This window comes from Ixodes scapularis, unplaced genomic scaffold, assembly GCF_016920785.2.
Source record: "Ixodes scapularis isolate PalLabHiFi unplaced genomic scaffold, ASM1692078v2 PGA_scaffold8__174_contigs__length_109621045, whole genome shotgun sequence".
Lineage (NCBI taxonomy): Eukaryota > Metazoa > Arthropoda > Arachnida > Ixodida > Ixodidae > Ixodes > Ixodes scapularis.
Genome location: NW_024609883.1, coordinates 108910311 through 108938086, shown reverse-complemented (window position 1 = coordinate 108938086; position 27776 = coordinate 108910311). Strand labels below are relative to the sequence as shown.

The following is a 27776-nucleotide window of genomic DNA, read 5'->3' as shown; positions in this document are numbered from 1 at the left end:
GCTTGTTCAGCTTTTTGTGCTGATTTTATATATCTGATCGTTTTCTCAGTCAGGAGAATTGTCCTCAAGGTAAATAAAACTTGCCTGCCTTTGTTTGGAGGAACGATAGGAAAAAAACTGCTTAACAAAATATCCTTTTTAACACATGGCTAGGTACTAGAAAGTGTAGGGCATACAATTTTGGAAGTACTTTTAAGATAAACCAACTATTAGTGATTTTACCACACATTGAAGTTCAGTGCTCAATGCATGGCTAACAAGTAATAAAACAAAAGATTAAATAGAAAATTTTCTAGACTTTTATTAGAAAATCTGCTCTCAACATTGTATGCTTAACACATTTAGCTACACATTTCAGGAAAGGTTAAATTTCTATCTGCTCTGGATGCTGAGATATCCCTCCTGCAAATTTTTCACGAGTCCAAAAATTGTGTCTCGTGAAAACAATGTTTTAGAGTCAACTTCAACTCGCATTCAGCCCGCATAGACATTATTAGTTGATTTATAGCCCAAATATTCACCCACGAAATTAAAAGCCTGGTGAATTCAGAAGAACAACAGCCATCGCCATTTTCAAAAGAATACAGTTTTAGGATGTTTTTGGCTCCAAGGACCCATGTCCCCCCTTAAAGGAACGCCAAACTCCCCCAAACCTTATTTCTTTAATTGCCTGGCAGAACACGTAAGTCACTAAACAAAACTTTACCAGAGAAAATTCTAGACTTTTAATGAAGTACAGCTAGTAAGTGCTTTTCCCACACATTGTAGGAAGTTTTAGACTAAGGCATAGTCACTGACAGATAGAGAACGGCAGAGAGGAGTCTAAGTTGTCCCGCGTCAAGTGCGTGCCCGCTACCTTCAATGATGCTTCGTCTCGTCTCTCTTTAGCCAAAGAGCAGCTAAAGGCAACGAGCGCGTGCCAGAGGCCAGACATTCGAAAGAGATGCCTGCTGTTCTTGTCTTGTCAATGACTATGGGTGAAGCCGGCATTGTCTGTAGCAGCAAAACGGCATCTAAATTCCCATTGGCTGCGACACGTCATGTGGCTCCATAACAACACCACCATCGTTGCTAAAGGGGTATTCACACGATGCGCACGCGCGCATCATGAGATGAAAACGCCAGGCTTTTGCACATTGCAAAGCCTGACGTTTTCGTCGTGGGATGCGCGTGCCGGAGAGAAATCCCCGGGATTTCTCCCTCGTGTGAATGCCCCTTAAGGAGCCAGCCGAACTACTGGCGGTGCAGCGGGAGGGGCGGACGCGGTTATGAGCTGGCCTGATGTTAGGCCTAATGTTACGCCTATTGTTAAGCTTTGAGGTCTAACATAGTCAACTGGTATGCGCAGCTGGTTGACATGAGGGGGAACACAGGTATGCGCTGGCCTGATGCTAGGCCTAACACTAGGCCTAACAACAGGCCAGCGCATACTCGCGTCCTCCACTCGCATCAACCAGTTGCGTGTACCGGTTGACGGCGTTAGACCTCAAAGCATAACGATAGGCCTAAGGCCTATGCTTTGAGTCTAACATCGTCAACCGGTACCCACAGCTAAGGCGATGATGACGATGAGAAGACACGTGATTTCAGCACGCACCGCGCCAAGCTTCGCACTTCTGGTGCCACGCCAAACAAGGTGTCCCCGGAATTTTATTTCCATTCTGATAAATGAATGGCGGAAACAAGGAAAAAAAAAGCTGCGTAACAGCTTGACGGAGCCTCTTGGCTCTGTTGTAGTTTCATAGGACAGATATAATATCACTGTGTAACACAGTGGTTCTCAACCACTGATGTTTTGGGACCCCTTTAGGATTGGCAAAAGTGATGGGAGACCCCATCCGCCAGGGGGAGGGGGGTTCTTGAATAATTAGAGTGACAAAGGGGTAAACAAAGAAAACTAAATGCTTGTAAACCAACTTCAAAGCTCCGAAACGGAGAATAATCATCCCTACTAACTCAGCACATGTGGTTTGGTCTATTTGACTTTATAAGACATCCAGCTTGAATAAAAAAAACTTCTATTGCTCGGCTCGACTGAAGGTGGTGGGTTCGGAGACCTCTAGAGGGCCTACAGAGATCCCAAGGGGTCCGCGGATTCTTGTTTCAGGACGACTGATGTAGCACCTAACATCAAGAAAGAAGTCACCCCAAGACAGACTTGCTCTCAGAGACAAAAAGAAGCGAAGAAACGCGGCTGTCGGGCATGGCTGCGGCGGTTGTCAGACAAGAAACGATGCGGCGGAAAAGAGAAGCGGGTAGCCGACCTGTTTGCAGAGTCCCAGCATACTGTTGACCATCTCCCGCGAGTAAGGCTGCTCCAGCACATAACGGAGAAGGTCGTGCTGAGGCTGCTGGGCTTCCTGCAAGGAGTGTGTCCGGCACTAGAGCTCCCGTCCAAGTCTATGCACTAACTGCATCTTTCAGGGTGCTCTTAAAGTAAGAGCACCGGCAATCATACAAAAAATATGAATTGGTCCCTAGAGAAAAGAATTATATGGAGTTTACTCTCATTTTACAAGGTGTTCCCCCCACAATATTTTACAGGGTTTTATTTTTCGTTGCAAAAGTAAACGACGCATCACCAAACGCTCATTCTCCGCCCGAAAGTAGCGCTAGGAATCCAAACCGGATGCCAAAGTTTCAGATCTAACCATTATCTTACTCGAAAGTTATAAGTGATTTTATTAAATTTTCAACGGTGTAGTATAATAATAAAGACGTGAGAAACAATTTTCCTCCCCTAAAGAATCTGCAAATATTCTAAATGTCTGAGAATTTAGGTTTGACTAGTATTCAAATTAGAATTGACTGGATAATGTAGATGATTGGGCTTGTTGGTTGTGATACATGTAGCAATTATACGCAATGTAAGGTCCAATAAAATTTAGTTGTAAGTCAGTGCTGTTGTTTGTTGGTTTTCTTTTACACTGTTCTTGTCGTTGGACTGCTTGTACTTTTAGAATTTTTATGCATGTGGAAAAATATTCTAAATATTTTCGAATAGCCCCACTGTGTACCCAATTTAATTTTGGACATGCATATTACCATATGCAGAAGCAATCTTTGAATATTTGAAACTAAGTTACAATTTCCCATCATAAAATTTAGACTGCACCGTTGCAATGCAGGCAGTTTAACTCTTTAACCGTTTAAAGGGGTACTACGGCCATTTCTTGAGCTACCCAAATTGCATTTCCTGACTACCCGGACTTTAGTCTTCACGATATGCTTTTTATCTTCTCGAAATTCAAAATAGTATTTGAGAAAACCATAAATAAAGATGATGCCGAAACCAAATGTCAAATTTCTGTGCGCTCTCCAGTGGTGTGGCGTCACAAATGGCAAAGACTTTCTGGTTGCGCAGGTGGTCATGAACAGAGCATGTCTAGCGTTTTTTTGAGTGCTTCTCAGTGAATCAGCAACCAAGCATTCTTTTCCCACCATCAAACATCCTGTAACCGGTTGGGAACTTGGCTTACTGCCCACTCTGTACCATTTCTGATGTCACACTTCAATGTTGCCAGTAGGGGCTCCCGATTTAACTAGGAAACACGAGGAAAACGAAATTTGAAAATTCAAGAACTTCGCTAATTTTTCTTTTTACACAATACTCGGGGAACTGATAGAGGCGTGTCTATAGTTCTCTTGAGCCAATTTTGAGGAACATCAGTGATCATGAAAAAATTGCCGCACTAACCCTTTAAGACGAGTCAAGCTCGTCAATGTGAAGTCGTCCCCAAACCATTCAGGACAAGCATAGCGCGTCTGTCTTTCCTCCCCGATTTACACACTCAACCATTTGGACGAACCTGGCTCGCTCATGGCTTAGTTTGCAGCTGTGCCAACAGGTGGCAGCGCTGAACTTTCTTAGATTTTGCTGCCATTCTGTATGTGGCTAGAAATCTGATTTTGAAAGCAACAAATGTAATTTTGAAGACAAGTAAGCAGTTGAGGGTCAGATATTCCCAAAAACTAAAAAGCAGTTAGTGAGGGGTTAAGGGGGGACACTGGCTAGAGATTTAACTTGTGAACTACTCAAGCGATCGGAATGAAATTTGCAGGGGAGATTTAACGTCAGATGCAAGTGTACTGTGCAAACTTTCAGCTCTCTACATCTTTCAATACCTTCATAAGATGTGTCACTCTTTGTTAAGAAATCTATGATATTCAAATGAAGCTTTAAGCACCATTTTGACTGCTTGAATATAAAGTGGGGGATGTGGGATTTTGGGCTATCTAGTTTTTATAACTCAAACGTAAATAATTCAGGAAGAGTGATTACCTACAAATATGAGATGCATATCTGTCCTATGTAAATCTTCGAAAGCATAGCTCCTATTCAATGAGGACTTCAACTTAAAACGAAATAAAGTGGATAGCCCGATTCCCCAATGAATTTCAGTTCAGAAACATCTTGATTGTGGTATTAGAATACTTTTACATCCGAACAAAAGATTCCTTCATACAAAATTTGCAGCAAAAAATTGGAACTGAGAAAAATGCATTCAAACATTGAACTCCTTTACTTTGTTACTGCCTCACAATGTATTGAAATTATTTTATATCAATGTAACTATTTGGCATTTGGTTATCAAATTTAGTGTAACGGTGCTTAATTAGTTTCTAAAACCAAAAAACTCAAAATTAAAAAAATTAATTTTTCAAAAAAATTTAAAGTTTAGGCTCATGTCCCCTTTTAAAGGGATATTACAACAAACTTTCGGCGCTCATTTTTTGGTCTATATGTGTTCAAAGGAGCAGCATCACATCGAACATACCAATATCTTGTTAAAAAAGTCTCGAAAAGGAATTTTAAAACGAATTAAACGATTAGCAAAGAGCACCTGGTGGATGTCGCTAACGCCTCGCTTGTAATGCCCGTCTAGGAACCTTGACAGCTAGTGACGGAGGTTGTCTCATCTCCGGCCACGACGAGAGAAGAGGGGAAGGAGGAACTCCCCTCTTCCCGAGAATGCCTTTTGTGTGTCACAGAAGTCGCTATTGTCCCCCTACAAGATTGCAGAAGATTAACCCGTCACTCAAAATTCTTACAAAAGCAGCCGCTTCGGTGGCTAAAACGACTACGTAGGCCATCCTCTCGACGTCAGCCTCGCCGTAGCTTTGCTCGTCCTAAGACGACCCACGTCACGATTGCGTTGGATGTCACGTGGTCTCCACTGGGCCTTCTCCGAGCGCTTGCCAGAGTGGGCCGTTTATAACGAAAAATACAGCCACCAGGCTCAAAATACAAACGTGCAATTGTCATTTACGGATATTGTGGATCATATTCAACCTATTTTTTAACACCACGGGAATATTTAAAATTTCGTTGAAGTATCCCTTTAATGCTGTACAACCTAGGTTGCATCAAATTATTTTAAAAATTAAACCTCTTTTTGATATGTAACATTTGGCAATGGTGATTTGCCTCAAAATTTATTCGACATATTAATAAACGCATCTCAACTAGAAACCCAAACTTCAAGTCACAATACTGTTTTTCGCGAAGTTACTGAAGTTCTAAATTTGGTTCGAGACGTTGAGAGGGTCTGCTGCCAATGCTGAAAACGCGATGTCAGATGTAGTAATATGGGACAATGTGGACGCATTGCAGCTTCTTCCAGACGAGTTACAAGTAGTATGATAACATGAAATGAATGCTATTAGGCTCACATCAGCAAAAAAGAAAAAAAAAAAGAATATGTTTGAATTATTGCATTTCTCTGACTGCTCGCTCGACCTGCAAGTATACGACGTGACGTCGCCACACTAGACAGCGCGGGAAAATTTGAATGTTGGTTTTGGCATCGCCTTCATTTCCTGTTTTCCCAGTAGCTATTTCAGTAACCTTAGAAATAATAAATAGCGTAGCATAAAAGTAAAGCCTGGGATATCCAAATATGTGTTTAGCTTGAACCAATGCAGTAACAGCTCCTTTCCAGTAATCCTATAAAGCGGTAAAGTTACGACAAAACGAGGTTCTCACCGCACTGAACGGAAGGTGCCCTTTCACGGCAAACTTGGCCGTGTTGGGATCGAGCTTCCACACCGAACAGCAGGTGCCAGAATGGCCCACCACCGGCTGCAACTTGGAACGCCCTGCGAGCCAGAGATATGCACAGGAGTTCAATCAATCCCGGTTACTTCTAATTATACCCGTATATCGAACAACTTTAAAAATATTAGTGTAGCAACAAAACAAAAAATAAGTACAGTGCGATCCACTTCTGTTGATAATGAGAAAACCCGAAATTTCAATCGTTTTAACTGATTGTCGTAGTACGGTATCTAGACTAGAAACTGATTGTTTCTAGCCTAGACACTGTGGACACTGATCGTTATAAGGGGTGCATGGTTACATGTGGTATCGTTGTAAGAGGATTGCACTGTACACTGATGGTCGAGTTTTTGTTTCTCAAAATATGTTTCTTAGTGGTTGGGTTTTGTTTCCAAGGGAATAGTAGAAAGAAAGGGTCAATGCGCAGGTTTTTTTTTTAATTATCTAGCGGGAGCATGTACGGTGCTTGCAAGCTCTTGGGCTTTAGGAGCATCAAATGGAACTACTGAAGGCCAAAAGATGTCAAACTTGTTCTCTTAGTCTCATTTAGGCGCGTTTGCTTCCGCGACGTTCTGGCAGTTTCGGATTTGGAGGTACTTTACGTCGCGTTCTCTCATTCTCTAAATTCAATTTTGACAAGTATTAGAAGTGTGAATCGAAAGAGCCGGCGCTCCAATTTCCACTACCACCAGAGCAGCCGACATGCGAAGCGACCATCTTGCGCATATCACGTGCACAGAGCGTCTAATTTCATATCTATGAATCGCTACAGCCAAGCGAAACGCCCTCCCAATATGACGTTTATAGTTCGTCAAAGACGCAACAAACAGCAGCGCCTAGAGGGGTGAGCGTGATTTTGAGTTGAGGCGGGAACTTTCGGATCTGTAATCGCCACCATAAATGCAGGGCAACGACCGTTGGACAGTGAACAAATATAATGGCTATACCCAAGGAATCACTTTCTGAACCCACAAGCTGCTCTGGAAGTTCGCTTTTCATCACTAGGAAAACACAGTTGCACTTGTGCAGTGAGAGACAGTCAACTTTAAGGGTAGATCATCCGAGCTCCTGTCCCTGCATCGCAAGGCATAGGGCCCAATTTTTCTGAACTGATCAATCGGATGAGACATCCATTCTAATCTACACTGAAAAAAAAAAAAAAAACATGATTATTTGTTTGGACAAACGTGCCTCATCAGCAAAGAAGGTACCAAAGAGTGTTTTAAAAAGCAACAAACTGTGTGCCATCAAATTCCATTCATTATTCTGTTGGAATATGCACCGAGACAAAATAATGCACATTGTTTTGTTTCTGAGTTTAACAATATAAACTAATCTAACTTACAAAAACATCAGCAAAAAAAAAAAAAAAAAAAAAAAAAACAGGGCATTGGCAATACGGATAGAGGTTAGTGGGATCACTCACCGACTATAGTCACCATCTGGGCACATGGCTGGAAGCTATCCACAAAGCTCGACACTAGCTTCGCAAATTTCTGCAATGTGGAGAAGAGAAACTTTTGTGCAGCACGAGCAGACCAACAAAGTGCGTCGTCTGCTCGCCGCTTCTGTCGGGAGATGGCGCCACAAGTTAATGGCGTTGCTAACTCGGCCGTCTGCTAACGTTCCCGACGTTGAAAGATTGCTGCTCTCATTTTTTACAGAAAGAAAATTATGCCTCGAAATTTCCCACATTAAAACTTGCCTGCTCAGTGCACATTCGGTAAAAGTTGGAGCTTTCTATGTAAAGGCTTTCATTTTTTGTACAACGTGTTTTTTACGATGTTGGATCTGCCGAAACCCCTCTGTATTTAGTGCGGAAGCGTCACTACAATCTAGTTTTTAGTGGACTCACTTTCCGCCGCTTACTTTTGCACTCGACAAAAAAAGAAAGCAATGCACAGCCACACCGCACAAAAAACGGGGTGGCTCGCTCACCCAGTGAGGCCACTTTGACTTGGGCTGCATTCTCTTCTGCACATCGTCGAAGATGAGGTAGCTGGGCAACAGGGCGGCACTTCGGTCGAAGATGTGCTCAATCACCTGGCACAAAGAAAGGTGGCCGTTGCAACATTCCGGCCCATGTCCCTGCCTTCCGTTATCCGCATCGGCTGACACTCACGAAGCACACACGCTTACGATCTGCTACCCACAGCTTGTACGCCGCACGTTGATCACTAGTAACTAGAGCTGGGCAATTGATCGGTTAGCCTTCCGATTAATCAGTCAATCACATTTAATTTTTCCTTAACTGGTTGATTGGTTCGGTTTTAAGTTGGAACTCTGGAAGAGAAAGTAACAATGCCTCCTTGACTAGTTGAGGTGAATTGATCCATTTAGTTAGCTGCCCTGTTGCATTCCACAATAAAGCACTTCAGCATTCCCTATGATTGTCATCCAGAGTAAATAAGTATAAAATATGAATGTAAAAATATATATATTTTCTTTTACTGTTTGCTAGTTTTTTTTTTCTTCTTCTTTAGTAGGCGACGTAGCGTAAAGGTTTAAATGAGGCTGTACATTCCACCAGTGACGACAGAGCAAAGAGTCACAAAAAAATTGTAGTTTGATACATTTTTAAAATATTATGCCAAAAGGCCAATGCAACCGATTAATCAATTAGAGGGTGGCAATTGATTGGGTTAAAATATTTAATCGATGCCCAGCCCTTCTAGTAACTGTTACTTTTTTGAGTAATTTTGTGGTTGCTTTATCGTTTTTCTCGTAAGGTAACTATTATAGCCAGTTGCAGGTTAAGAACAACAGAAGCTCCTTCCGCAAAACCCTCCTCGTTACACTTTAGAAGAGTAACCGCTAAAGAGGAGGAAATCACCAAATCATAGTGGGCAGAGGACTTTACGGGGGAGCTTGTCCTGCTATTCTTAACTTGCAACAAACTACAGACAAAAAAAAGACAGGAAAACTCGATTATTTATTGAAGTAATTAAATTATAGCTTCAGGGTTGATTCCTATCGAAACAGACGCGAGCCATTTTGGTGCCGACTGACGAGCTCCGTCTATTCCTCGCCAGGCACTGCCGTTGTCCGGAAACACTCGCTGGCTTTGGTCACGAGAGGCCAGGGGGTCCGACTCACATCACTCAGCGCGTTCAGCTGTCGCATAACCGAGACATTCACCGAAGACGGTATCGACAGGGCCTTCTCAAACACCACCTTCAGCAAGTCCCGAACACCCTGTAACAAAAACGAGCGAAGAAAGGAATTGCAGTGCGACTCTGAGAAGGAGGCGCCAAGACACCGCGACAATGGAATAAAATGCGGACTTTAGATTCCAGCACAGATCCTGGTATTTCGGTTGCAATAAATATTAGTTGGTGTTTCCCTCCCAAGATGGCAGTGGCAGAAACTTTAGCCCAATACAGAAACTGAGAAGTCCTTTTTTCCAGAATGTCTCGGAACAAAGAAGGATGCAGTTAATAGTATGTTGCGTCAATAAGTTTCCTCGTTCAGACATCTTGTACCAGGACGGTATACAACGTGTCATATGAGTACCTTGGCCACAATATTACTGGGGCATTTCATGTCATGCGGAGCCTGTACTTCACATAGCAACACTACCTCAGAATCTGTTCACTAACGGCTGGAATCCTATCTCCAAACAAAGCACGAAGGAACTGGAAGCCGCAAAGAGGGACCTTGAAGGTCTCAGAATGGCAGCCAATGATCTTCAGATGGTATGTCTCTCCTGACAAACTGTATGACTAACATTCTCTTTGGAACGCCAAAAGTGAAGCGATTCAACAACCTTCTATCCTTTTCTGGTGCCTGTCAAGCCTTGCTGTTTCCTCCTGCAGGTCGCTCCTTCCAATGTCTTACATTAATCTCATATGATAACCCCCTATATTAGTATGCTAATGTCTTATTACAAACCTGCTATATTCAAACTTTATATGAGCGCACCATATTAATCTTTAATTTTGATGCCTTATATTCTAACCTTGTGAGCAGATATTTAACAGGGGCATTCCTACCTTGTATTCAATTCCACCAACTATCTTCTGGATCAGGCTGAGGGACTGACACCAGTACTCTTCGACGGTGTAGTGGAACTTCTCAGATGCCAGCAGCGCCTCACAGACGGGCCTAAAGAGACAGCATTGGGTTTACCAATCCCTCATTAATTTACTCTCAAAGGCATCACAAAGAGAAGCAATACGTTAGACTGAAAGAGGGTAGACCAAACAAATGTTGCAATCTCATGTGCAACCGAATCAATTAAAAAAGAGGGACAAAAACAAACAAGTAAGAGAGAAAACAACAACTGCCATGCACAGATAGGAGAGAAAATAACCGCAATACACAGAGGCAACTGGAATAATGCAACGTCACCCCAAAATTAGTTTACGACATACACAACATGCAATATGCATGCATGATTGCTGTGGCTGGAGCAGGCAGCAAAGAAAGCTGACACCACAGTGATTTGCTGTGGTGTTACTCCACCCAGAAATAGAGCAAAATATCTGCACCTCAAAATGCAACTAGGCAAATAATTATTATTTTTCTAACTAGGCAGCCATTAGATTGTCACAGGCATTGGCCACACACACAAACCCAGAAAAACCTATTTTCATTCTGTGACAATCAGAAAATGCTGAGGGTCCTTTATACGAGGGTGATTAAAAAAATTTCTGCACACTGGCTGTAGAATTTATTTTAATCAAACCCTTCCAAACCCAATCCTGCCATGGATGATTGCAGGGTCATTCCATGCCAAAGGAGACGCGGCAATTTTTTTTCAAGTCTGGGATATGTGCGAAAGAAATATATTTGGATAAAGAAACTTATGAACACACACAAAAAAAAAACTTTTTGTGAAAAAATAAATTTTATTTTTGCTGATATTATGCCCTTAATTTCTGGAATAAATAAAGCCCATGTAGAATTTGAATAAAACCTTGAAATTTGGAGTAGATATCAGCAAAATAACTTATATCCCCCTCCCCCCCCCAAATAAAAGCTTCTCTTGGAGTTTAGAGACTTCTTTACCCAAATTAATCTGTCCATACATATTCCAGGCATGAAAAAATTGCCGTGTCTCCCTTGGCAAGAAATGAGCCTGTAGAGATAGGCAAAGCCTTGGCTGATTGCAAGATAATTTGCCAAATCATCCACTGTCACTCGTCTATCCGACAGAATCAGGTGCACGCTCAATTCTGCTACGAGTCGTAGATGCGGAAAGGCGTCTGGCTCCTTTTCTACGGCTGACAATTGTGCCTCCTTCCTTAAACTTCTGAATCCATTCAAAACAGCTTTTCTGCGACAAAACACTTCCTTCATACTGCGCACAAGGTCTTCGATAAATATTGGCACCAGACACACCCTTAGGCCACAAAAGCAATTACCCCCCACTTGTCCAATCACATGTGAGGCAGCCATAGTTTCTCGCACTTCAGTCACAACTGAGCCGACTTCACGCGTTCAAACATGCACAGCACGTAGACATAACACACGCGGGAGACAGCACATAGAACATAACGGCTGGTTCACACAAATGCGACTGCTCACGACTTTTTCCCTAGATTGTATGTATGTTTGATCTTGAAATCTTCCAAAATCTCTTATGAGAGAACAATACAACATGCAAAAACTTGCAGTTTCCATACATTTTCTATCTTTTTCCCAAATCATTCTTTCTTTCTTGGCTCGTAAAATTTTTGACCATGTTATAAACATCCATATCTCATAGATAGTATGTACATTCAATCTCACAAACACCATAAAACTTTCGCTCTAGTGAAATGCTTTCCAGGGTCATCTCATAGATGGCGCCAGCGTGCCAGTGTTCTCTTGTCATCAGAGATCGCATAAACTCAGTCCTACGCAGACACAATTGAGTAAATAGGACTTAGCTCTTAAGTGCCTAAACATCTAGAGTCTCCTTGAAGCATTCTAAACAATGATGCGGATGGACGTCTTACTTTGCCTGGAGGACATTGGATGTGACCGCATGATGTAGGAGAGAAAGCAGCGTCTGCATCTGACGGTGGTTGCTCAGACATGCCACTACAGAGATGTACTGCTTCAGTGCAGTCTCGAGCGATTCCTGTAAAGCAGAATCGATGCACATTTTACGCTCCACGGATCCAAAGGAAGTGTAGTACGTCTTTAGACAGACACCCCATTAAAAGATAAAAAAAGAGGCACATCTAAAAAGTTAGCTCCCATCCAACTGCTTTGGTGAACCTTGTAACTTTCGACAAAGTTTGACTTCTTAAACAGTGTGGTCCAGCTTCTACAAAGAATTTTAAAGCTTGATAAACAATTATTTACAAAGAAAAAGCCTGTCTTAAGGTAATCACTAATGTTTGCACAACATGAAAGTAAACATATAAGCTTTTCATAATTTAGTTAATTTCTTCCAATAGTTAAAATGCTGTGCCCTTCCTCTGTCAGACAGTGCCAGCTCACTTTTATTTATGCATGTGCGCATAATAGCCTAACTCCGGTCAAACTTTTGCCGAACTAAAAGTTGAAAGTTTGAAAATATCCGAACCTGGTCTAACCCTAACCGTCATGCGGCTGCGGTGGCACTGTCGACGACACTGCGCATGCGCAGACGCTTCACTTGACGCGAATTCGGTTTCTGCGCACGCGCAGTGCCCACACCTGGTGTGGCCAAACGTGGGCTTGTTTGGAAACAGCGTGTCGGTCTATAACGCTAGATAAGAGGCTAAAAAAAAAGACATGATCAAAAATTATTTGGAACAAAGAGCAGCATACATGCTCTCAAGCCAAACAGGTACATCATTATGTGATCCAGGATGTGTTCCTTTTCTTCCCAAATTTATAAAGGGCTACGCTCTAAGTTTTCTTGTCTTCAAAAAAGCCCTCGTCCATGTGTTTCATTTGCAGTGGTCCGTTCGACTTACCTGTGGGATGTTGGTGAACAGGCTTTTGATGTCGTCTTGATACCGCCGCTCCTTATACTCCTGCATCTCTGGAGAGTGTATGATGAAGCAGTTGAAGACTTCCTCCAGGGTGTCATTTTTCTGCAAAGGAATTGTCGGAAGCGTGTCATGAAATGGGGGGTGCCTTCACTGACCCTAGTGATGTGCCATCCAGAACAATCTGTCTTTCACACAGGTGTCAAAGGATTCATTTCTCTGGGTCCTTGACCTCTCTGCATCACTTTACGCTAAGAACGCTAGAGTTTTACGCCATGTGCAAGTGTGTAGACGTCGATTACGTTTCCCAAATTTTGCTATTTGGATGTACAAATGTGACAAGTGCATGACATTATCGAGGGGGCCTTATTCTACATCGAGGCAATTTGAAATTCGAAAATGGTATAATTCGTTGGCAGTAGATGTCGCCACTGTCCTGCCATGGATGCAAATATTTTACTTTAACATCCATCTTTTGGGTCCAGTAAATGTGGTGATCTCTCAAAGTTGCATACTATCGGCAGGTGGCTTTAATTTCCTGCGATGCAGGCTACAGCGACCAAAACATTCAATCACAGCATTGACAAGAGTGAAAGGAGATGTCTTTGCCCTTTAAGCTACCTGTAGCTTCGCTTCTTGACCCATGAGTTATTTATTTTACATTTTGCTGTCGAAATCCTTCTTGGTCGCGAGGACTGTCTCAGTTTTCCCTTACACAGCTGTTTGCGTCACTTTACACTTGGGTACTTTATTACTTACCAGTACGTTGTCGATGTACTGGGACACCTGAACCTGAACCTCTACAGTCATCGATGAAAGCACTTTTGGGACACGAGGTGTCGAAGTGCCACTTCACAACGCCACCGACCGATGCGTATGCATGTTTTGTGAAGATTCTCTCCAACAGACGGGGCCTGCGAAGGCTCCGAAACGTCGAAATATTGGATTAACGCGTGCCGGCACGAATCTCGAAACAAACAAGCTTGCCGGTGGCGTGAGGAGCGCCGATGCGCTGAGGAGAATTTGTACTGTCGATGACAATGTGGCCGATAGGTGTCGATGTGTCGATGGAGATGGAGATCATGATGGAGAGATCCATTAGGGTCCATGGAGAAGGTCCTCGTCTGGTTCCCTGGTTTAATACCAGAACCAGGCAGATTTCTCAGTCGTGCACCAGTCACCTAGCTGGGTTTAGAGATTCGTGTTTGTCCTTTCTTTTTCCTTCTTCTCCAGAGATTATTATCGTTATTATTGTCCAGTTCGCATTTGAATACCACGTTCTCTAAGTGACGCTAGTCACCATTACAATTTTCTTAATGACGAGGTTATTACTCTATGTTGGTTTAATAAATATTTCAACAATAGTTAAATATTGCTGCTTTAGGTACGCATGTACAAATTTATTGCTTTTTTAAAAAAAAAAGGGCTAAAAACATGTGAAATTAAAATTTAAAAAAAAATTAAACTGAATGATTGAATTTGTAACTAGCGCCATTGCATGCGTTGCGGCGATTTTATGAACCAATTCTGCGTTCCGCGAATCAGTCGAATTTTGACAGGTCAATACGACGCAGTTCTTGGAGCGCGGCTTGTTTTGCTCTCTGTCTGTCGTGGTGTTCTGTTTAATCACAAACTCGAGTAACACTCGATTCGGCCTCTGAAAATACGTCGGCGGTGCAGTGACGGACTTGACTAGACGGTACGTGCAGTTTACGGTGGCCGACACACCCAAAAACGTTTCGTGGTCTCGAACTCCGCAAAATGGCCGCATTGGACGCTCTTCGCAGCACGCTTGTGCGCTAAAGCTCCCCGAAATATCTTTGCCATCTTCGTAGGACTACAAAGTGCCGACAATGCACGCCGTACATGGCAGGAGATTGCACTAGGTTGTTTCTGCAGCGATACCTACTCGACTTTGTGCTCTTTATAGCCAACTGGGTGCGAAACACTACCACCACCGGTCGCGACCGCAGGATCAGGATGCTGTACCTCGAAGATTACCTCGAAAGTAAGTGCTCGACGCTGTTATTTATTTTAATCAGTCAGTATTTCTCTAATAGTTATAGACTTCTACGTGCGGCCTAACCTTACGATTTACGGCAGAAATAACAGACAAGAAAACCCGGTGTTCGATTGTTCGACTGTGGTGATGGTCTTGCATCTTGCCGCAGTGATCGAGCACCTTCCTCAAGAGCTCCGGGACAGGTTCACAGAAATGCGCGAGATGGACCTTCAGGTTCAAAGTAAGAGATTGTGCTATCTAATCAGAGGGAAGCGAAAGCTCTCGTAGTTTGTGCGGAAACTGGCGGCCTAATCTTCGTTTTCGTCGTAGATGCCATGGACAGCCTAGATGAAAGAGTGAAACAGTTCTTCGCCAACGCGCGGAAGATGAAACCAGAGCAGCGAGACCAGGACTTTGATAAGATTCGAAAGGTATGCCCAAGACGGGTGTTGCTGATTGCTGGTTAAAGTTGTTTCTCGAAAGATGAATTCATGTCGCTTTTTGTTTTGCCCCATTAGGATTACTACAAGGCCTTGGAGGATGCAGATGAGAAAGTGCAGATAGCGAATCAGATCTACGACTTGGTGAGTCACTTTACAGACCTACCGGATGAAGGGCGGGAAAAGTCATTCGCCTTCTGGGCTGTAGCCTCATTGCCGAAGACTTCCGGTACATCTTGACTGTTTTCGTTTACAGCAAAGCTGTTTATGGCTAGGGTCTCGTGGATTTTTCGTGTGCGGCAGCAGAAATGATGTCATGGCTTCGTGACGTCATGTGATGTCAATTTCCCCGCTAAATTTAGCGGTAAAATTTTTTCGCTAAATTTGCCAGGAAAATTTTGTTGCCAAATTTAGCGGGGAAAATGACGTCACGTGACCTCTTCACCAATGCAGTTTTCCAGTAAATTTAGAGGAAAAATTTACGTCGCTTGATATGAAGTCGTGACGTCACGTTATGTCAGGTCTCTGTCGTGTGCTAAACAGCTTCGCTGGTCATCCACCTTCATAGAGTGGAATGGCTCATCATATCAAGTGAAGCCAGCTCCCAGCTATGAAACCACGCGAAAAGCTAGCCAACGGCACCTAAATTCTCCATTCCCAAAAAAGCGGAGTAAAGCTGATGGATTTTCAGCTTCAATCCCATTGGCTGGCATGCGTCGGCGAGGCTCCCATTGGTCGCTGCGTGTCAGTTTCAACAACCGCTCACCCCATGGCGCTGCATGTCTGTCAGCGTGCCACTAACACGGAGCATTAGAGGTCAGAGTGGCGAGGAGAGGCACTCTCTCCTTGCCGGCGGAGCGCGTCGCTCTGCCGTCGACGCAAATACACTGCAGACGAAATAAGGGAGCGGAAGAATGGTGTACATGCTTTCGCATTCACAACTCATAAGAAGTGCTTAGGTGTACCTTGAGCCTTTTTTATATCAAAGGACTAGGGAGTTGCATACAACCTGTGGTTTGCTCGGCTGTGTGCTAGACGGTAGAATTTATCTTTACAACATGGCCATTCAATGTCTTGTTTGTCCAGGTGGATCGCTACCTCAGGCGTTTGGACCAGGAGCTCCAAAAGTTTAAGATGGAGCTTGAAGCAGACAACGCTGGCATCACAGAGATCCTGGAGAGGCGTAAGCAACTCTTTGTTTCGTCAAATACCTTCTGCATGTAATCAAACAACAACAGTGTCTGCCAGTGGCTGCTATGAATCTTTTGTCGAGGACTGGCTTGGGATGGTAACAATAGTAATAATATTTGCCTTTCATGTAGAGTCAAGTAAGCCGCCTCAGTGGCTCCGAGACAAAGTGCTGGCCTACAGATCCCCTGATGGCAGTTTTGAATCCAGGCTGAGGTGCCAGTAGTTTGACTGAGGCTTATTCCAGAGAAAGCGCCGTGTAACTGATATTTCGGTTGCACGTCAGAAGAACCTCAGGTACTCGACATTAATCCTCAGTCCTCCGCCGGGCGTGCCAGATGCCCTTTGCTGGTTTGGCACATAAAACTCCTAAATTTGACAGTCGGGGAGTTCTAGTCTCTTGGTTGCCGTACTCACAGGCTGGCATGCATTAGGCCTATTCAGTGTCCCCTTCACGATCTCCTCCTACAGAGTTTTTTTTTGGATCCTATGACTTTGCTGAATTCATTGCTGAATCCAAAATATAAAAACTCTAGGGCTAGCTTTGATAGGCAAGAACAGCCAGCACTATTTCAAGGTAACTCTAGGAGGTTCTTGTAAGAATAAATGCCTGTGCAGTGTTTTCTACTCGTAATGGCTCGTTAAGAAGAGCATCATTCTGCAGCTTCCATGAGTGACTACGAGAGTGTGCAAGTTGCTTCAGCGACTGAGCGAGAACACTTAAATAGCAAACATTCAACTTTTAAATGGGAAATAAGGATACTTTCTTTTTGGTTCTGAATCACCAGGTTTTCATGTGCTGCATTAATGTATAGGATTTTGAAGCCATGTTAACCTATGCACCGATTTAACATCAGCTGGTTTATAACCACATTTATAAAAAAAACAAGCAAAAAAAAAAAAAAAACTTTGGAAATGGGGAAAACAGGCAAACAAGACCACTTCCTCTGTTGTTTATTGTGTTTATTGACCTTTCCCCCTCACAAGTCTGCTTTTGGTGAAAAGTTTTTCTTGTATTGGCAATTAACTTGTACTCCTATCTGACAACGAACTGTTGACACCAAATGCCTTGAAATTGTTGATAGTGAGTAAATAATACAAAAATTCTGCAACTGACTAGTATGCTGAAGTAAAAGTTTGAATTGTTGAATTTCGTGGAAGTTTTTACTGCCATTAAATGCTGCGACAGTTAGATTTCGTCTTGTCGGTGTATTTCTAATCGATTTTTGTCTCCCTCTCCTATGACTAATGATGCCATATGTCCTATTTTTTCTGCTTTTTAAAAATTCTTCTATCTCTAGCCGCTTTATGAGCAATGGATTTTGGATTAGATAGGGATCACTAAACCCTGCTTATTGAATGATCGCAGTTTATAAAATGTGATTCTAGGATCAGTATTTCTCGTCTTGCTGTATTGGTGACACTGATGAGTTATGTGGAGGCGCGACTTAGACGGTGGCTACACAAACCCTAAGCAAATATGTCTAAAAGGAACTCCTGGAGAGCTGTCTAGTGTCGCGTGTCATTTGCAAGTCATGTAAGAATCCCAGGGTCCTTACACAGAAAATGTGAGGCTATTACTTATGACAACATGCGCATGCTCTCGCACAAGCTTTAGGAGAAGTAAGGAACGCTTTGTTTTACAGGATCACTGGAACTGGACAAGCCACCTCCATCGAGCGCAAAGGCCGAAAGTGAGTGCCACCTTTCGTATTGGATGCACAGTGGTTCAGGTTGTTCCGTGCCTGAGCTTTGTTTATAGAACGTGATTCTGTCTTTTAAAGTTCTTTTTTTTTTTAATCGACCCATACTTCAGAAAGCTGAGACAGCACTGGAGAGTGATTTTGGCTATCCCCATGTTATACTTTTGCCAAATAACATAGGAAAGAGCATCAGCACCAGATCACATTATCACTTGTGCTAGATGCAAAAAAAAATAAAAAAAAGAAAGAACCTCCAATTATTTTTTTTTTTTTTTAATAAATATAATTCATTTTGCAATTGTTGCATGGAGAGAAAAGCTATTGCATGTTTTGTAGGTTATGAACATTGAGGTTCATTTCTATCAGTGTCTACCAAAAGCATGGGTGCGAAATGGAGCATGATTGCTTGGCAAAAGATAGACCTACAACTGGTCCAGCGAGCATAAAAGCTACTACCTCGCCGTCGGCTTGGAAGCTTTCCCCAACGGCTTTTGTCGTGTGTGCCCTTTTCCCCCTCGCGCTGTCTTTTTTAGGTTGTATCTGACACCGATGCAGCTCTGGCTTTGCACCATCTTGGCGCAGCAGTGCGTGCCTGAACCGGCCTTTTGGGTCTTATTGGTCGCGAAGTCTCGGAGCTTGGTACTACCTAAGTCACTGTATATGGCAGCGACACGACGCAAAAAGACCTCGATGCAGAACGTGAGAAATGCCAATAGTGATCTTTCTTTTGGCTCTGGACGTTGTCGCAGTAGCCGAGCTGCTAGCTGCGGCTACTTTCATTTCTCCGTCCATTCCTTGAAACGAGGTTAAAGAAGGTAAAAGCCACATAAAATCGTGGTTGGCATTACCGGCACGGGGATACCTGAAGTTTTCTGCGCCCCATTCAGAGTATGTTCGAGGTACGCGGAAATAGTGAGACGCAGAGGCAGATACACGGACAATATGATTGTTGCTCCACTTAAGAAGCGAAAAAAGGAGACAACAGGTGTGCAGGCGGTACTCTGAAACATCCGAACGACACGTCGGCAACTGTCGACCTCGTTCGGCTCTATCGGTTGCCATAGAGATTGAGCCAGCTCAGCTGGTTGCTGTGGCACCGCATTAGACCAATGGCGCAAGAGGCGGCACGGGGAAAGGCGTAGCGCTGTTCTGGGAGGTGAAGCTTCGCTATAGGGAATATTCACTGGACGCCATACTTTAAGGCGCCGTTTGTAGCGCATGCTCCGAACGAGCTAACATCAATAGGCTGATAAGACCGGCAATCTGGATAGTGTGGGATGCACGTTACAAAAGAACTGTAGAAGCTCAACATCAGCGCGCGCTTGGCATTCGTGCACACAGCAATGGCCGCCAGTGAATACTCCTTATACAGTGGCTTTGTTATTACCCAGCGAGAGTTATTGGGCGATTCTGCGACTTCCGTGTCGACTCTTCTGCAGAGCGGAAGCACGCGGCAACAACGTCCTCTACGCCGGGCGGCGTGTCGACGGGTCAGCAGGCGGAGAAGCGGCCCGCCACGGAGCGTGTTGTCGTGGCACCCGCGGAGCCGCCCGGGCGGCCGGTGGCCGCGGCCGGCGCGGTGGCGGTGGCGGCGGCGTCCACGGCCGTGGCGGGGGCGCCACCCCTCGCGCCACCCGACCGTCTGCTGCTGCCACCTGCGGCGCTCAGCTACGGCCTGGGCAGCAACGCCATCGCAGCCGCCGCCTCGCAAGCCATTGCCGCCACTCAACAGGTGGGGCTGGGGTCGCTCCACCTCTCAAAACTTCTAGCGACGAGAGAACACACTGGGGCCATCTGTCGGGAACACTGTCACATTCCTATAATTTCTATTTTTTCGCGCATCATTATTTTTTGGACACGTAGCAGAGCATGTTGGATAAACTATAGTAACTCAGAAAGAATAAAACACTGAAATACTGTCGAGACCGGTTATAACGAAGTCGGTTATAACGAAATAGCGGCTACAGCGAAGCGATCCTGATTCCTCACTCCCTTTTGCACTTCGTTATAACCAAAGCCGGTTATAACGAAATAGCGGATATAGCGAATTGATTTCCAATTCGCGTTGACTTCGTTATAAATGGTCTCGACAGTATACGAAGGACAGACATTCACACTTCTTTCAACATTTTACTTTGAAAGGACTGTGAATGTCTGCCCTTCGTCCATTTCAGTGTTTTATTCTTTCTGTGTGAATTATTTTTCGGTGAAAACACTTTTGACAGTGTTAATAAAAAAACATTTCTCATAGATGTACATACAGTTGATCTCGCAAATACCACAAAACCTTCGCTGTAATAATGTGCAGATTGAGGGTCACCTCGTAGATGGCGTCAGTGTGCCAGTGCGTTCTCTCCTCGTAGGAGGTTGCTAGAATTCTGTGGTAGGCAAACGTGAGAGTTTGAATGAGCCTCGAGGGCCTGCCCTCTTATACCCAGGGGGCTAAAGACGAGTGGAGCGCGGTGGCAAATCGCGAGCACCTACATCGGTGTTCCCGAGAGAATGAGCAAGACGGAGAGGGACGGTAGACCTGAAAAAAAAGGCAGATGATACGACGGACACATTAATTTTCCCCCTGACAGATTCAAATTATCGACTCGATAAAGTTTTTCTTTTGTAACGTGCATAGCGGGACTGTTATCTTGTTAATTTGCTAAACGAACCCGAAAAGGATTAGCTGCCGAGATGGCAATTGACGTTTTGCTGCGTCTTTGTGTTCGTCAACGGCTTATTGGCAATCTGGAACCACTAGTGTCTAAAGTCAAATTTGGGGGTTTTGCGTGCCGAACCAATGACACGCATCTGGCATGCCCCAGTAGAGGACTGAGGATTATTTATTTATTTATTCATACTGCAGGCCATTTCAGACCCAAGCAGGGTGGGACAAAAAGAAAGAAAAAAACATAACTAAACAAAGTAAACCAACAAATGTGGTACACTGGAGGTCACACTATTGCAACCACCCGGGGATCTTTTGACGTGCAACCGAAAGCTCGGTTACACGGCGCCATTTCTGCAGTAAGCGTCCTTCAGATTGCGGGCATCTCGGCCGGGATTCAAACCCGCCACCTGGGGATCCGTAGGCCGGCGCTTTGCCTCAAAGCTACCGAGGTGGCACCACCAGCGTCTGCTCCTCTGTCCCGCGTTCCGAAGCAACCGAAATACGTTAGAAACTTGCGGACCCTCCCCTCTACATTTGTTATGTGAATTCCACTGACTTAGGCACGAGATTTTGACACCCTCTTATGGTTTCTCTTCTTGAAGTTACAATCAGGATTATTAATTGGCAACGCCATGCGCAATGATGCGTGTCAAATGAACTGTTTGACCTTGGAGTCATCACATCATATTGTTAAACCAACAAAGTTGGCAGCCTGTCATTAGTTCTGTTTTTGTCGATGAAAGCAGATTTAATCCTACTAAAGACCTCATACTGAGGGCCAGCTGTGGAAGGCTGACAACAGCGAATAGTTCTGCGAGTTGCCGATAGGCAGACCTCTTCCAAAACCACCTAAACACCTAAGAGCGTGCTGCGAGTTTAGTTCCTTGCTCTACACGTGCGGGCATCTGCAGCAGTAGCCTTTTCGAAGCAAGAGTATGAAACAAATGATACCTCGCATAGGCATTCGTCACCCTCTTACTTTTTTTAATTTACTTCGAGTCTGCAATACAGGTCCGACCTCAGCCGACACTACAGTCTCATCGAGGCAATCGGGCGGCATCGAAAGCGCATTGCCACGGCACTCGTCGTCTTTGCGCGTTGCCGACTCAGCCAGTCACGTACAGCGAATGTGCAGCGATCTTGCGCAAACGCACAAAGGCAACGAGCACCGTGGCTACGCGCTTTTGGCACTGCTTGATTGGCTCCGTCGGAGGGTAGCGTCGGCTGAGGTCGGAATTAAAGTGAAACGGAGTCGGCGACAAGGCTGCCTCGACTCATTTCTGGCGCCCCCTCGTGGTTTGTTCCGTGACCGCAGATGCAGCAGGGGCGACGCACGGCCAGCCTGAAGGCGAGCTACGAAGCAATCAACGCGTCCCTCCAGAGCCTGACGTCGCGCGAGTTCACCATGGGCTCCAAGGACATCGGGTCGCTGACCTCGCTCACACCGCCTCCGGCCCCCCCGACCCCGCAGCCGTCCCCCAACCCGACGCCCGTGCCCGTGGCGCCGGCCGCCGAGCCGCGCCGGTCGTCGTCCAAGAAGTGAGGGCGCCGCTCTCTTCCCTTTTGCGTCGCAGTTGCTCGAAAGGTCTGGCCCGCTAGCTCCGGGGCCGGGCTGAAAATCCTGGGGTCCGATTATGAGCAACGCGAGAGCGATTTGCCTTTTGCGGAGCGAGCAAAGATGGGCGTTTGCGAATGCTTTGTCCGCCAGCAATTTTTAGAGCGTGGTTCGTCCGCTATGACGCGTCGTTCGTGGACAGATATAAAACGATAAAATGCCGTATGTCGTCCGCTAAACGACCGTAACAAACGTGCATCGTGCGGTACGAACCACGCGCCACGGTGAGGCGAGATTGGATGCAGGCTGGAACTATAAGCGTCTGGCATTTTGCGTTGGAAGCCGTTAACAACCCGCACTTCGTTGGCAAACCGTAAGTTGTTCCGCTGCCGCGCACGAGCCAATGTCGATTGGCGGATGGAAGAATGCTAAGTACGAACATGTTTAAGTTAGCGAGACCTCTTGCTCTATTTGTATGTTGGTGAGATGTTCTCACCAAATTTTTGCCCGATTGTGAACTGGCAAATTAGGCCGAAAATGTCTCGTTGGTCGATTACGCGCGAGCCAACGTTATTAGAACCAACTCGGTTATGGAACTCCGCTCCAGAGGGGGGTCCCTTTGCGTGGCGCCTGTTAGAGGGTGCGCGCTCCGCATTAATACTCGCTATCATCATCATTGCCGGTGCGCTTGTGGCCGTTGCATCTGGCCTACTGAGCTTACGGATGTTTGTGGCGCTTTTTCTGACAGTAGCAGACGACTTTCAAATTGTTTCTGCTACAGTTGGTAGTCATCGGCACATCTACTATTACAGTATGTACAAATTTGCCCTGATTGTAGCCACCGGATTGTGGCGCCAACGAATTAGGGTTGTTCGAAACGCTTCGCGCTGTCAGCACGGCTAAGGCAGCAGCATTTTACAATAATGCAAAGCGTATGCCAAAACAATCATGGCGCTTTCCATGCTCAAATTGTAATTTTTAATGGCGAAAGGGCAAAAATTAACTAAAAACCATGCTGAACCTTGAGAGAAGTCGGGACTCGCAAGCAGCCGCAGAGCAATAGCAGACGAAAACGCGTGGAATAATTAGAGTGCCTTCATACACACGCGCGCTTTTGCTTGAGTGGTGACATCTCAGCCATTTTTCCGCCCAATCGTTTTTTTTTATGCATTTTGAAGTGCACGCAATCCGGTGTCACTCAGCTCGAGCGCGTAGCTTTGGCTGATGCATAGACGCCATCTTACCGCCCAAGTCACGCACCGAGTGCGCGAGAGCGTCACGCGCTGGCACATTCCGGACAACAATGGATGTCTTCACCCTGAGACAGACAGACATCTAGGCACCCTAGGAATAATGCGCCGGCAGCGCCACCTAGCTGCAAAAAAATCGGACACGGTTTCGGACCCCCTCCAATGTGCAGCGTCTATGAAAAGTTCCATAACTGAGTTGATCTAGTAACAGTGGCGCGAGCTGTGGCACCACGTCCAATCAGTAGCCAACAACGCTCTTGCTCTTCACCGTAACTGGTCCCCTGGAGCAAATTGTGAATTGTGATCGCGGTGAAAGCCCTCACGGGTGCTTTATTCGGGACACCCCCAGGTTTGTAGAGTGCGAGAGAACCGAGGGCTTGTGGGAACCCAGTCCACAGGTGCAGTAGTAGTTCCACATTTGGTTCACCCCGTGCTATACATCTGGTAGGTGTCGAGCACCTGGAAAATTTCCGCCTTCACCTTTCAGGACTGTCCAGGTACGTCTTTGGCAAATGTAACGTTCGTAGTTTGCCAAAGACGTAACAGCGGCAACACCTCCCACGGCACACGCGGGTTGGCGTTCAGGCTGGCACTTTCAGATGTGTGATCGTCAAAGGGTTAAACGCCCGACCGTCGTCGTCCCTCTCACCTGGTGCAGGCACGGGCGCGGCGGGCAGCCCCCTCTGGTGGCCGGGGAGGACTCTGGGGACTCGCTGCTGCTGCTGGACGACAACCTGGACTGGGGCTGCGACCCCAACGAGCCCCGCTACTGCATCTGCAACCAGGTCTCCTACGGGGACATGGTGGCCTGCGACAACGACGACGTGAGGCTTCCACAACGCACTCTCGTATACGGGGGAAAACATGCTGCAAAAACCAGATTTGATGTTCACTCTTTTATGCGGTGGAAGGTCCCTTTAAGGTGCGGCGACACTGGTTTATGCTGTAGATGAGAAATTTACCCGGTACCGCCACTAGCCTGGGGTCTTTAACGTGCATCATGCGGGAGTGATACATGACCGCACGCTGGTACGATGCTCGTCCAGATCGAAACGGGCATGGTTGGAGATTGAATCCAGGACCCCTGGAATAGAACGCAAAAGTTTGAGTACATGACGTCACCTTTATCGGATGATAATTGAGAAAGTCGAAATTTCTTTTGGAGCCGACTGACATCCACAGAAGTCTAATACCATCAAAACAAGAACTGACGTTGTGGGTGTATGTGGTATTCCTATCGGTGAAAAACATTCGTCAGCAAGAAAGAGAGTATATTTTTTTTTCTTGTCAACGAAAAAAAAAAATGTTTCCGTTGATATAAATGTTACAGGCACCCACACAGTCATTTGTTGTTTTGACGATATTAGGCTTAGGCGGACGTCAGCTCATGAGAAATTTCGTCGTTTTGATCCAGGTAATGTCCAATCCTCAAACATTCACATCCAATCCCTACTGCTAGCGCCCCATTCTCACGGTGTTCGAGCTTTCTGCAATTACATAGTTTATTTGCCCAGGATGAAAAACACAGTTCTCTTTTCTCGGGAACGCCCTGCAACTCGGAACGTTTGAAATGTGAAGTTGGAAACTGTTTTATTGCATTCCTTCAGTGTGATTCAGGGTTTCTCGTGTTTCTGTTTGCAGTGCCCGTTTGAGTGGTTCCACTACCCGTGTGTGGGCATCTCCCAGCCTCCGAAGGGCAAGTGGTTCTGTCCCCAGTGCACCTCGGCCATGAAGCGCAGAGGCCGCAAGGACCGCTGAGCAGCGCATCACACAGAATAAAGCCTACCCGGCATCACATTCACAACGCAGCTCTGGCCATGCATTTCTCGGGTTCAGAAGGCATTCCCTACCATCTGCTGGGGACAACAATGCGGAGCACAAGTTTGTCTGCTACTTGCACAGATGTTGCGATGATGCCAGACTGCCGAGCTCTTATTAGCTGATTGAACAAAATAGTGGGTAGACCTCAAGGCATCTAGCATTAGGGTCAACCCACTAGCCTTCCAATCAAAGAATCGGAGCTCAGCGTCATTCTGATGTCACAGCAACTCCTGTGCAAGAAGGAGACGACTTGCACTTTGCATAGAGATTGCTGACTGTTTGCTAGTGGCCCTTTGGAGGCCAAGCAAGCTGAACCTGCCGAGGTGTTGGGTATACTGCACCCTGGGTTCTGAACCTGTCGAGGAGGGGGTTTACCAGACGGGTTCTCAAACTGGTTTCTTGGGAACCCATAAATCCTCAATGTGCCTCTGACAGCAGAAGAGCTTGCTGATTAGTCCATAGAGGCCGTCTTGATGCCAGCCAAGCTGAACCTGCCAAAAAGGGAGGGTGCACTCTGTACACAATTGATTTTCATGTTAAGGTATTGGGAACCCAGGGGTTTCCCAAAGGACTTCCAAATGTAGACAATTGCAGGGGTTACTGACTGGTGGCTATCTTGATGCCACCCAACCAAGCGCGCCAAAGAGAAAGGGCATGCAGGTTCTCACAGTTCTCAGGGGCAGGTTTCCTAGAGTACTTTCAGAGGCTCCTTGTGTGCCCAAGAGTTCCTAAAAGGTCCGTACACCGAAGTGAACTTTTCCCAGCGTAAAGGGGCCCTAAAGACGATTCTGTGATCGTTTGTTCTTGGTTGTAACTGATTCTACGTGCCCTAAGTATCCTAAAAATCCACAAAACGGTGGTTCCTGACCTTTCATCACAATTTTAATAAAGAAATCGGCGTCGCGTGATTGTAATTTTTTTTAAAAATATTTTTAGGATGTTTGGGGCCCACGAAGAAGATCAGACGATTGCAGAGTCCTCTTTAGTGCCCCGCTAGTCTTGCAGCTTGGATTAAAAGTTCATTTCACAACCGAAACTACAGGATGTGGTTGAACATTATTTGGGTGTAAAATAATTCGCATAAGTAAATCAATAAATGCATATTGAAACGTTTCACAAGGGTGTCTGTACAGGAAAGAGGCACATGACACAACAAAGCAAAAACAAAGCTTTTTTTTTTTTTTAGATGGATATCCCAAAGCAGATTTGGGCATGTGTGGCACCATCTGAGCAAAAGCAAATTATTGTGTGTATGTTTATTCAGCCGGAAGTAAGCGTCTGCTGTCTCAGCTCTTGATAAGCAATTTAGCTAGTGCGGTACAACCGCTAACCTGGGGTCTTTAAAGGGACACTGACAGGGTATTTATGCTCGCCAAGGTTTTTATTTGTACATGACATGAGAGCCCAACTACCCAGCAAACAATTCGCGGCTCGAAATTCGTTTTCGTTCCGCCCGAAAACCGCCGACCGAAAACCGCGCGACTCGAACCGAGGCCGGTTCGAGTCGCGCTCACTCTTCACCGTGGTCACGTGGGCCATCGAAGGTACACGCACAATATTAGAAAGAAAAAAAATTATATATAACGCCTATATATATATATATATATATATTTTTTAGAAAGCTGCAATACGTTAATTGGGAAAATAAAAGTATCACAAATAAGTGACTTCCGCAGCAGTCCAGTTTCGGTTTCGGTTTCAAGAAGTTCCGTTTTTTTTTTTTTACTTCAATAAAAATATACGTGACGCTGTAGCGAAATATTTATAGGGTAGTTTTCTGACACCCTAATAAATCGCCTGACAAAAAAAAAAAAAAAAAAAAAATGGGGGGTGTCAGTGTCTCTTTAACGCCGTAGTGATAAATTTCCGCACGCCGGTACGATGCTCATCCAGATCGAAACGGGCAGGGGTGGGGATTGAGCCCAAGATTCCTGGGTTCCGCAGCGCGAGCTTTCGCTCCACGTGCTCCAGCTGGTGTGCGCTAGCCCACCAGGCCGCCGATCCCCCTTGTGAGTAGCAACGTAAACAAAAGTTATGCTGCATTCCTCCCATCAAAAAAAAAAAAAAAAAAAAAAAATTTATTATTTGCGTTTATAAAATCGCAGTATGATAAATGCACCACCTATATACACCTTTGTGTAAAGTTCAAATGCACTCCGTTCAATAACTTCTTTATGCGATTTTTTTTT

General features: G+C 45.1%; 2 protein-coding genes across 3 annotated transcripts in view; one reads left to right on the top strand and one right to left on the bottom strand.

Annotated features, from left to right (window-relative positions):
* Nucleotides 1–14041, bottom strand: part of LOC115318190 (mediator of RNA polymerase II transcription subunit 23) — a 45861-nt gene extending 31820 nt beyond the window's left edge. Inside the window, exons 1-9 of the mRNA XM_029977892.4 lie at nucleotides 13726–14041; nucleotides 12952–13071; nucleotides 12001–12125; nucleotides 10051–10162; nucleotides 9155–9253; nucleotides 7997–8101; nucleotides 7485–7554; nucleotides 5987–6099; nucleotides 2265–2360 (exon numbers count right to left, since the gene is read on the bottom strand). Of these exons, the coding sequence (XP_029833752.2) occupies nucleotides 2265–2360; nucleotides 5987–6099; nucleotides 7485–7554; nucleotides 7997–8101; nucleotides 9155–9253; nucleotides 10051–10162; nucleotides 12001–12125; nucleotides 12952–13071; nucleotides 13726–13776 (891 nt within the window). The 5' untranslated portion in view covers nucleotides 13777–14041. The remainder of the gene's footprint in view (nucleotides 1–2264; nucleotides 2361–5986; nucleotides 6100–7484; nucleotides 7555–7996; nucleotides 8102–9154; nucleotides 9254–10050; nucleotides 10163–12000; nucleotides 12126–12951; nucleotides 13072–13725) is intronic.
* A 460-nt stretch (nucleotides 14042–14501) lies between these two features.
* On the top strand, nucleotides 14502–25574 carry LOC8054037 (inhibitor of growth protein 3). 2 transcript variants are annotated; one of them, XM_029977919.3, is made up of 11 exons: nucleotides 14502–14665; nucleotides 14897–14974; nucleotides 15138–15209; nucleotides 15299–15399; nucleotides 15487–15552; nucleotides 16495–16591; nucleotides 18243–18290; nucleotides 19739–20031; nucleotides 22277–22500; nucleotides 24425–24590; nucleotides 25408–25574. In XM_029977919.3, the coding sequence occupies exons 2-11, from the start codon at nucleotides 14947–14949 to the stop codon at nucleotides 25522–25524; spliced, it is 1212 nt and encodes a 403-aa protein (XP_029833779.3). In that variant the 5' UTR covers nucleotides 14502–14665; nucleotides 14897–14946; the 3' UTR covers nucleotides 25525–25574. The 2 variants fall into 2 exon arrangements, with proteins under 2 accessions (XP_029833779.3, XP_042142602.1); XM_042286668.1 differs by having other exon boundaries at nucleotides 14510–14974.
* The last annotated feature ends 2202 nt before the right edge of the window (nucleotides 25575–27776 follow it).

Bases quoted from the DNA above. Each gene is read 5' to 3' on its own strand.
- LOC8054037 (XM_042286668.1), top strand. From the start codon at position 14,833: ATGGCAGGAGATTGCACTAGGTTGTTTCTGCAGCGATACCTACTCGAC. The intron at 15,400-15,486 runs GTATGCCCAAGA...TTGCCCCATTAG, and splicing joins ACTTTGATAAGATTCGAAAG to GATTACTACAAGGCCTTGGA. The intron at 15,553-16,494 runs GTGAGTCACTTT...TTGTTTGTCCAG, and splicing joins CGAATCAGATCTACGACTTG to GTGGATCGCTACCTCAGGCG.